This window comes from Octopus bimaculoides, chromosome 2 (assembly GCF_001194135.2).
Source record: "Octopus bimaculoides isolate UCB-OBI-ISO-001 chromosome 2, ASM119413v2, whole genome shotgun sequence".
Taxonomy (NCBI): domain Eukaryota; kingdom Metazoa; phylum Mollusca; class Cephalopoda; order Octopoda; family Octopodidae; genus Octopus; species Octopus bimaculoides.
Genome location: NC_068982.1, coordinates 126,933,333 through 126,944,799, shown reverse-complemented (window position 1 = coordinate 126,944,799; position 11,467 = coordinate 126,933,333). Strand labels below are relative to the sequence as shown.

General features: G+C 34.8%; 1 protein-coding gene across 1 annotated transcript in view; it reads left to right on the top strand.

Moving 5' to 3' along the window:
- LOC106883660 (receptor-type tyrosine-protein phosphatase delta) overlaps positions 1 to 11,001 on the top strand; it is a 45,817-nt gene extending 34,816 nt beyond the window's left edge. Inside the window, exons 7-11 of the mRNA XM_014934763.2 lie at positions 1,326 to 1,619; positions 2,334 to 2,554; positions 4,077 to 4,250; positions 6,388 to 7,890; positions 9,877 to 11,001. Of these exons, the coding sequence (XP_014790249.1) occupies positions 1,326 to 1,619; positions 2,334 to 2,554; positions 4,077 to 4,250; positions 6,388 to 7,890; positions 9,877 to 11,001 (3,317 nt within the window). The remainder of the gene's footprint in view (positions 1 to 1,325; positions 1,620 to 2,333; positions 2,555 to 4,076; positions 4,251 to 6,387; positions 7,891 to 9,876) is intronic.
- The last annotated feature ends 466 nt before the right edge of the window (positions 11,002 to 11,467 follow it).

Genomic DNA, 11,467 nt, shown 5'->3' with positions numbered 1-11,467 from the left:
TATATATAACTTAGATAAACTTTGATATTTGTTATGTTTCGACCAAAGATTAGTACAGGCCATGTTTAACTTAATAGTATCACCTGATAGGGTTCGCTAAATCCTTTTTAAGTTAAGTTTTGTGGTGTCATGGTCCATTGAAGAAATGTTTCCTGATTCCGCCTAAATTGATGAGATCCTTTTCCTCTTTGATCTGTTTCGGGACAATGTTAAATGGGGTAGGGTCGTTAAGGAAAAGAAATTGTGTTGCAGTGTATTTATGTGTTGTGATCTTGGATTGGGTAGGGGACATATGGCCCGTGGTCCTAGCCTTGGATGAATTCTGAAACAGATGTTGAGGTCGTTTGGGCAATGTTGGTGGTGTATTCTCCACAACGTGCAAATGATGTATCGCTCAGGGCGGTGCTGGAGAGAATAGAGTTTCAATGCTTTTAGGCAGTCCTAATAATAAAGATCAGTCATGTTTTGTTTTGTATGGGGAGACCACAAGGGGCAGCCGTATTCGAAATGTGGTCGTAAAAAAGAGGATAAAACAGGAATAATGACACTTTGTTCTCTGGACCGGAAGGATCTTAGGATACTGGAGCTCATCCTACGAGCTATATTGACATTATTGTTGATGTGGGCACTTCAGCTGAGATTGTTGTCAACAATTACTCCTTGGTCTATATATATAGATATATAGATGCCAGGCTATGGAACAGAACCAGAAACTAAATCGTTCCGAAGCTAACTTCTGAACCACACAACCTCTGTAGATTTACTTTCGATATAATGTCGATGTCTGCTATCTTTGAGGCACATTTTCAGTCCTTTGGGCGCATTTTCAGTCCTTAACCCTGATGAATAATGAGGTTGGTTATATCTACATTTCTGTGTTGCTGTTGTTCCCAGAATATTGATTTTCGAGAGTTCTCTTTAGTTACATACAACTTTCTGTAAATACATTGTTGATCCTTGAATTAATTATGGACATAACATTTTGTAGATTAGTACAGTCAATTCCGCTTAAAGTGCGTTGCATTGGAGAACGAATTTATCATCTGAATTTGTAATTCAGCGGAATCAACTGTACATATAATTTTGATTTCTATTCGTCTTAATTCAATTCATCACTTTAATTCATTCAAAAAAAGTATGCCGCTTAGCAGAACTGACTGAAGTGCATCTAATTTTTATGAATTTTTATTCATCAACAGCAAAAAATTATTCTGGCAGAAATAATCAATTTCCTTTTAATTTGAGTCTACCTTCTTGTCTATGATAAACACTTACTTATGCGTTTTAAATTTGAAAACACTTTGTTGTTTCTGATTTTATTCCAGTGCCAACAGGAAAAATAAAAGATGTCAGAATAATAAGTCTATCCGCAAATCACGTGACCATTGAATGGGACAATTTACCTTGCGCTGAAAGAGGCGGCGTTCTCATTCGATACGAAATTGTTATTCAATCTGATGACATAGCAGCAACACGTTCTACTTTGAAAACGAAATACCAGTTTTTGGTTATTCCTGATTTAAAACCGTTCACAAAATACGGTGTTCGTATTCGGTATGTGAACTCAGTAGGAGCCGGAGGTTTCAGCGAAGAACTAATATTTCAGTCGTTACAAACAAGTAAGAGTTTATTTAATTATGCATAGATAGGTGGCGAGTTGGTAGAATCGTTAGCATGCTCGGCGAATTGATTATCTGTATTTCGTCTAACCTAACACTCTGGGTTCAAATCCCGCCGAGGTCAATTTTGCCTTTCAGCCTTTTGTGGTCGATAAAATAAGTACCAGCTTAGCACTGGGTCGATGTAATTGACAACTATTCTTGGGTATGAGTATAAAAATATATGTATCCCTCTGTCTAGCCAGTGTCGAAGAGTTGGCTCATCAAACCAGTATGAGCTCAAATTCACGGCCTCCACGTCAGACCGTGGTTGGTGGAGAGAACATGCTAAAGCCTTCGTCCTGATGTGGACTGAACATGGGCAATCTAATCCATGTTAGCGAAATAATTGCTTTAAAAAAATAGTAAAGTAGTCGGTCAAATACCTTAGTGTATATCGATTCAGGTTCAACTCTCAACATGTTCTAAGTGCAGATTCAACAAAGATCACATTAAGCTTTTATCCCTTCTCGGGCAAAATGCTTTGCAGCATTTCGTCCATCACCATGTTCTGGGTTCAAATGCCGCCGAGGTCAACTTTGTCTCTCATCCTTTCGGAGTCAATAAAACCAGTTAAGCACTAGGGTCGATTTGACTGACTTATCTCCTACCCTGAATATGCTACCTTTGTGCCAAAATTTGAAACCAATCTTTCTTTTCTGTCAATTCTTTCAGTTCCAGATGCTCCCTTACTGAGTGACATAATTACGAAAGAGACAGAGGCAACAGTGACATGGAAACGAAGTAAACAACCAAATGGCATATTAACCCTGTACATGGTAAGATGCATCCAAACAACCGATCCTACTCAAGTGATAGATATTGTTCATCCGGCTTCAAAAGATACTGCAGTTACCTTCTATGGTTTACAACCATATACTAATTATTCAGTAAAGGTATATAGTAAACATGTTCTTCAGCCTTAATTTTAACCTAGAAGTTATTATCTCCCCTCTAGTGATAAATTCACCACGTGCAAATCACGTGTATATATTAAATATTTCAAAGAATAGCAATTTCTAAAGTAGAAAGTATTCGCTCATTACCTGTCCATTTTGTTTTACTTTTTGTTGGAATTTCTATGACTCATGTCACAAATAGTGCAGCTACTTTTGAGGAAGGATATATCACAGAGATCTATGTAGTTTAGTAACATACTGAGTCTTTATATTATAGTTACCTATCACTACATATTATGTAGGAGAGAATTTATATATTATGCTATATAGTAGAGTATTGTGGAGGCGCAAAGGCCCAGTGGTTAGGGCAGCGGACTCGCGGTCATAGGATCGCGAATTCGATTCCCAGACCGGGCGTTGTGAGTGTTTATTGAGCGAAAACACCTAAAGCTCCACGAGGCTCCGGCAGGGGGTGGTGGCGAACCCTGCTGTACTCTTCCACCACAACTTTCTCTCACTCTTACTTCCTGTTTCTGTTGTGCCTGTAATTCAAAGGGTCAGCCTTGTCACACTGTGTCACGCTGAATATCCCCGAGAACTACGTTAAGGATACACGTGTCTGTGGAGTGCTCAGCCACTTGCACGTTAATTTCACGAGCAGGGTGTTCCGTTGATCGGATCAACTGGAACCCTCGACGTCATAAGCGACGGAGTGCCAACAACAAGTAGAGTATTACTTCTGTATTCCACTGAGTCTCAAATATATATGTAAATAATCACAAAGAAAATATATTTTCAGTACTCATCATTATAGATCTCATCACTGAAAAAGAATATATGTTAAGGAAGTGTTTTATTCTTTTAAAGTTACAATATCTCAGAAGTTTAAAAGTAAAAACATAGCAGCTACGAATAAATCCATTATTATTTAGCCTTTCATCCTACAAACCCTATGCAATTTTAATTAAAACACTATTGTATATATATTTTTTGCGCCCTTTTAAAGCCTAGCCAGGCTCATGGGTCCGGTTTCCCGGTTTCTGCGGCGTATGTGTTCCCTAAATGGACGGAACGCCAGTTCCTCGCAGCATTATTCATTTTTGCCAGCTGAGTTGAGTGGAGCAACGTGAAATAAAGTGTTTTGCTCAAGAACACACGCGTCGCCGGTCCAGGAATCGAAACCACAATCTTACGATCATGATGCTGACACCCTAACCACTAAGCCATGCGCCTCCACATTGTATAATAGGCTTTGCTATTTAATAAAAATAAATACTATCGTAGATTGTCTCTAAAGAGTGCGAAACTTCTAATAATTTTTTCTAATTTTGGCACAAGGCAAGTAAATTTGAAGGAAGGAGGAAAACGATTACAACTTCAGTGATCAACTGGACTTAATTTATCGGCTCCGAAAGGATGAAAGACAAAGTAAAATGCAAATAATAATAACTATTATGTGTAGCAACAATGTATATTCTAAGTTACATTGCTTTTTACAGGAAATGTTTTATTTCTGCAGATAAGAGCCAGTACTGACATTGGATGGGGAAATTTTTCTGATTCAATGACTGCCATGACTAAAGAGAGCATCCCTGGTCCTACACTCAATTTATTGGCGCAATACCACAATGAATGCATTGCTCTATCATGGGACCCTCCAGAAAAACCAAATGGTGTCATCATATCATATAAGGTATATTCCAGCGAAAGTAGTTTATAGTTATTCATATGATGAACTTTGACGTGTATTTCAAAGTTTCATTGCAATATTATTTTATTGGATTTGACTTAGCACAATTTACAGGAAATTTCTTCATGTGCGAAGTTGTGTCCTTCACTAATGTATTTAAATCAATATTTTTCAAGGTTTTCTCTGTTCGATGTTTGCATATATATATATATATATATATATATATATATATATATAATGCTGAAGATGTTGTCTGCATTAAATGTGTACAGACCAAGTCATACTAGAAGACTCAATCTTTCTCTAAGACACAACAAAAGCTGCACTTGACACTCGAAGCTTAGATATTTGTCAATTTTACAGTGCTGCTACAGCTTACATTGATGATTGGTTCCTCCTCTGTAGCACCTATTAATAGCCAGTACTTATTATTAGATTATTTGCGAATAAAGTGATTGGTCATAAATACAGTTTACTACGATCAATGACTCTTTGGCATTTTATTCAATATCTTGAGAACTCAATCAGTTTTGGTATTCGTGTTAGCAGGTATCGGTCAACAATACCGACAGCCTGATCATTTTGTTATGTACTATAATTTTATTCTATAGAAAAAAACAAAAGTAAAAATAATTAGATTGCTATAAATATTTATTTGAATCTAACATGTCATTAACAAAAAGGATAATTCGAGTCTGTATTTCATATAGAGGAATGAGCGATTTCCGGAAACTCGTGAATATTCCATATGAATATGCTACAGTATTCATATACCTGTATCTGCGAAAGTGACACATATGAGTTGCGGACATCTATTAATATTTTTCATTTACTTTGAATTTATTTAACAATGGTTTCAAATTTGGCACAAGGCCAGCAATTTCAAGGGAGTGAGTTAGTCGATTACATCGACCCCAGTGCTCAACTGGTACTTACTTTATGCACCTCAAAAGGATGAAAGGCAACGCTGATCTCGGCAGAATTTGAATTCAGAACGTAAAAACGGACGAATTGTCGCTAAGTATTTTTCTCGCCGTGCTAACGATTCTGCTGGCTCCTCGCATTAAATCCGTCTAATTACATTACATATTTGTACGTGTTTGGTAAGTGACTGGATCCGTGAACATATTTTAAAACTGAACTAATTACATCATATAAGAACCATCATAATCATTAGGGACATACAAACTGTTATACTCGTCTTGAGATGTCAAAATTTTCGTCGCATCTCTGCGACTTGGTTGCAGATAAGAATTTACTGCAACGCAGACGAAAATGTTGACGCCTCAAGAAATGAACATAAAGTGAATATAACAGCTTAAATGGCTACTCCACATTGCATTTGCTATATTAATCATAATTTCAGTCATATATTAAAGAAAATAAATTAGATTTAATTTTAAGAAACTTATCTCTTCTATAGTTACACATATTCATATGTCGCGAGAATATAATTTATAATACATCTGAATTTGAGCATCTGCGCCTATAGTTTCGCTACTTTTCTTTGGAATTTAATAGCAGGGGCAATAATAGTAGTAGGTTACATAGACAAGCACAGATTGAACCTGAACGGATTGAGAGAGAGAGAGAGAGAGAGAGAGAGAGAGAGATAAAGAGAGAGAGAGAGAGAGAGAGAGAGAGTGTGTGTGTGTGTGTGTGTGTGTGTGTGTGTGTGTGTGTGTGTGTGTGTGTGTGTGTGTGTGTGTGTGTGTGTGTGTGTGTGTGTGTGTGTGTGTGATCTGAGCTTACACTTTAATGGGGTGAAATGACAAATGTGGATATTAAAACACAATCACTACATATGGCTTGCAGGGAACTTAATTCTCTTCTCTATGGAACATTGTTAAGGAATAACAAAATGAAATAGGATGCTGAAAAAAGAGGATACTACGTTGTACCGAATTTAATTTACTTAGCTATGCCTTGTCTAATCCACTTTAATATGATATATTGTATCTCATTCAGTAATTCAGTATCCTGAGTTCACAGAAGTGAAGTAATAGTATCACTTAAATGCTGAAATCACTTTAGTAGATCTTGAATAGGTCCTATGCATAGTTTAACGAAATATAAATATTTATACAGAAATATATATTTAATATTTTTTTAATTAATCTATATTTTATATATTCATCAGCTTATTACAAGGGAGTTGTTTTCCTACACACGCATCAACCAAGAACCTCTACAGTCAAGCCTAACACTGGGAAATATAACTAGTTACCGTCATTGTAAATTATTACCAGCTACACTGTACGGACTAGAGATTGCAGCATCTACATCGATTGGAACAGGAAAAGTTGGAGTGACTGGCTCATACTGGACTGAGATCAAAACACCACCGGCTCCACTTCAACCTATTTTAACCGGTTTCACTGATACATTGATTGAAGTAATTCTACGGCCTTCAACGATTTTTACAGGGCCTATCAGTTGGTACGATATTAGAGTCCATAGAATGAATAATATTGAAAAATGCACTGAAATAGATGTTAATGACTATAAGACTGTAAAACAACCACCAGGTATTCTTGTAGCAAAACTCACACCGAAGTATCTTGATGCTCCGATTAATTTCAAAGTTGGTGACAGCAAGGTATACGGTGGTGTAGTGAATTCACCCCTTTCAAATAATAGCTGTTACCAAATATTCTACGCTTTATATAGTAGCTTAAATAATGTCACAAAATTTAATTTCTCGAGCACAAAAGGGGCTACAAAATCAATCGTGCCAATTCCTCCTGTAAGACTTGCTGCTATTCTTATTCCAATTTTTATACTTTTGATTGTTGCAATTGTTGCAATATTGTTATTTTTCCTTTGCCGAAAATACAGATGGTGTAAACCTTCACCAGAACAAATCTTCACAATTAAGACTGATGATTATGTCGTCCCAGAAAACACCAATGATCTAGAGAAACACTGGACTTCCGTTCGTTCTTTAAATGAACGAAGACATTTAGTAATTCATGATGGTTTGCCAAACGGTAAATACCACTCATCGTTGTATAGAAATGGAGATATTGTAAATTTAGAAAGAGAGGAATCGAACAAAAAGTCCCAGTTTTTAAGTTTCCGTGAAGAATATGATGCTTTGAATAACTATTACGCAGAAACATCTCCGAACATATCAAATTTTAAAGAAGCCTGCAAAAGAGAAAACACTTGTTTGAACCGTTTCCCGCAAAAACTGCCCTATGATAGAAACCGTGTTATTTTAAAACCAGATACGTGTTCAAATAATACATACATCAACGCTAGTTATATAGGTGATAAGACGGCGAGGCAATATAAATACATTGCAGCACAGAGTCCGTTTAACAAAGAAACTGTTTGCGACTTCTGGAGACTCATCTATCAACATAAAGTTAAAGTAGTGGTTATGTTAACAAAACATGTTGAAGAAAACGTGTTGAAATGCTCCAAATATTTTCCACAATTAACAGGTGAATACTTCAGGCTCGAAATATTTAATATGAAGATACTTACAGTGCAAACCTACGCTGATTACAGCATCACAACGATTAATGTCAGTGTTGGAAATGAAATTGTACAGGAAGTGTGTATTTTTGAGTTTTTCTCGTGGCCAGAAAGTATTACCTCGCGAAATGCTGTTCCTTTATTAGAAATGCATCGAAAGGTATGGGAATTTTATTTATATTTATTTTCATTTTTTTTATATATTTAGTTGTCTTTTTTTCCCCACTTCTGCTTTCTTAATATTTTTCTTTCTGTACACATCAAATCTAAGAGTACACAAATCTTTGAGTATCACCAGCAAAACAGCTAACATTAAGGTACACGAGGTACAAATTGTAAAACGAGGTGTGTTATCAATTCCCGGTTGAATTTGTTTTACTTGCGCTTTTTATAGCTGGTCATCCGATTACAGAGAGTCTTTTTGTTGGCTTATCTGTGCAAGGATTTTGTCTCATGTGAAAAGCTTTATTCATATTTAGTAACTTCTATAACTGTCTTGACGTATTATATCTTTGTCTGACGACAGGTAGAAATCTAGTAATTCACGGGATACACACAGAACAGCGAGAATCGAAACAATAAAGAATCTGTTCTTAATACGTTTTGGCAGGTTTGAACGTGAATATCTGATCGATGTTGTATTTCATCTACAGAAAACACTTCTTCCCTTTAGGAGCTATGTATTCATAACACACATGATCCACCGGTGTAATGGAACTTTGAGTCACCACGGTGTTTAGGTCTTATTTTGTGCCTCCTCGGTCACAGATCCATCGCAGACCGATGAATCTAACGAAAGCACGAGCTCTTGCTTATAGTCTCATAACACCGGTGAATCCCCTCTCGTCTAAAAAGGAGGTGTTCTCGGTTGACAAAAAACATTCACAGTTAAATCCACCAGAATGTATTAAGAATGAACAGATATGCTAGAAGTCTTTTATATAAAAATCCTATTAATGATACAACACAGTTTTAACAAAGTTTTCTTGAGCAAATTTTGTTTTCTGTGTTTTTAGCAACATCTTAATTAAACACTATGATCGGGTCTGCATTTTATACTATTAATTAAACGTTAAATAATTAAACACATCTTGTTAATTAACATTAAAGATTATAAAGTTTCCATTTTATCTTTTGTAATCGATTTTGATATGTGACTATGTTTCTTATTTTGAAGTCTGAATCTGTTAAAACTTAATTTGAAGAATTACCGGCGTTAAGCCGAATTACCTATATTCAATAAGCTACTGAAGCTTTACTTTTCAATAGTATTTATTAGTATTTACCATTAAGAAGAACGATTTAAAATGGATAAAGAATTTCCCAAACATAATTCCTTTTTAGAATATAACAATTTTTGTATTTCTCTACATTTTTATCAATATTCGTCGTATTTTTCCAAGTATTTCCGAGACAGTTTACTAAAACTTAAGGAACCCCGAATATATCGCTCTGCTCCTGTAATATAATCTCACACATAATCTTATCTCCTCTTGTCTCTTGAACGATATTCAGAATACTGTTTTGCTTTGTTTTTCATCTCATCATTCATACTTCGTAGATCTCTAATAAGCATTTTACCCAATCCATGCTTTTAGGTATTCGATCTCTTAGGAATCCTTTCCAATGCATGTATACTAGCCAAATCTTAACATACAACTCTTCCTACAGTACATTAATTCTAAAACAATTATGTCCTTCCTCGATAATATTAGGGATACAGAAGTGTTGTATGCTAATTATCCCCTTCTTGAACTTGTAATTGAAAAATATTTAGTCTTTTATTATTTTTACCAGAATTTAAATTTTCTCGGTTACTTCTTGAAACGACTTATCTCATAGTCAACAGCAGTTTTATATTTCATTTTAAGGGATTCATCTTTATTCTTTGAACTCGAATATCTTTAAAAGAAATACCCCCCATTTCGACATTATGTTTAACATTATGGCGTTATGTTAACTTGCAATTTCAATAATCCACTTTGTAATTAGATTAATCACCTGGGTAGATACAAGTCAAACAAGAAACCTACACATTTTTTTAAAAACTTACGAATGTCTGAAATTTTAATGCATCTCATGTTAAAACTATAAGGGTTTTTTAAATTTCATTTTTCTCTACTACTGATAAAATTATATTTTTCAGATTAGTCGTGTTTTCACTGAAAACATGAGCCCAATTCTAGTGCACTGTGGCACGGGCATCAACCGGACTGGTACTTTTATCATTATTGATATCCTTCTAGAAGAATATAGACAGAAGAGAAGTATAAACTTATTCAATATCATAAAGAATATACGAAAATCAATGAATTTCACATTGAGACCTTATGCTTATTTCCTTTTCGTATATGATGCTGTTTTTGAAATGTATCAAGATAGATATGACTTTAATGTAACTTATGAAAATATAAACCCACAATATTTAGAACAGTTTTTACAAATTCAGTTTGATAACTTGTGCCGATTTATTCCGAAAATCGATGACGATCAATTTATTGCGGGACGTTTGCAGATAAATAAAAGTAAAAATCGTTTTTTGGCGATACTTCCTCCTGAAAACTTCCGGCCAATATTACGGTCTGCAAAAAGTGCCTACATTAATGCAGTCTTCCTCGATGGATGCAGTCGTAAAAATCATTACATACTGACACAAACTCCAATGAAGGAGACACTTGGTGACTTTTGGCAATTAATATATGAATACAATGTTAGAACTATTGTCATGATGGATAATAATGTCAAAAACGACACTTGTGTCTCTTACTGGAAAATGTCCACCGGTGGTAGTACGTTATGGAGCACAGAGCATTTCGATGTTGAAATCGGAAATCGGATTGTCGATTATGATTCAATATTGGAACAGTTTCAATTGAAAGTAACAAAACCTGGAAAAGAAAGTGTGCGAAAGATTCGACTTTATCGATACCAAAAGTGGAAAGGTCCTAATTTTGTACCAGTCTGTCGAGACTATATTCTTTATCTTATCCAACATGTAGCTGAATGGCAAAGTACAAATAATCATAAACCAATTGTAGTCCATTGCAAAGATGGCGCTACAAACAGCGGCTTATTCTGCGTGGCTGACGTCTTGATAGAAAAAATGAAATGTGATAATTTTGTTGATGTTTACCATACTGTAAAACACATGAAACGAAGGAGACCAGAGATAATCCAAGACATGGTAAATATTCTTTTAGTTCTTATATTGTTGAATTTTTTTACCTCCATTCAAAATTCAACATTTTTTACTCTATATCTTGAATTTTGAAAATAATGACTATTTGGTACAATTAAAGTTCTTTTTAACCAAGCAAAATACTAAACAAAAATTTGGTAACTGAATCGACAAGAAATAATTTTTACCTCTTTTTATGGAGACAAAAGGGTTTATAAGACTGCAGAATTTTTATAAGACTGCAGAATGTAATTGAGACTGAGATAAAAAAAAAACAAAAAAACATTGATTAGAGAACAAACATTAAATTCGAGCCAACGTCTTTATATAACACCACGCTTCCATAATTTGATCACATATAAATATCACTATGGCTTTTAACATATAAAGCATACATATACAAAAAAAAACACAGAAGGTAAAAAATATATATGCAAATAAAAATACAAATATATAGAACGGCCTACCAAAAAGGTATATACAATCAACTAAAAATTCTAAAGCGTGTCATTCGACTAAAAATCTAAATAAAATAAAATATCAATCGACTAGTATATAT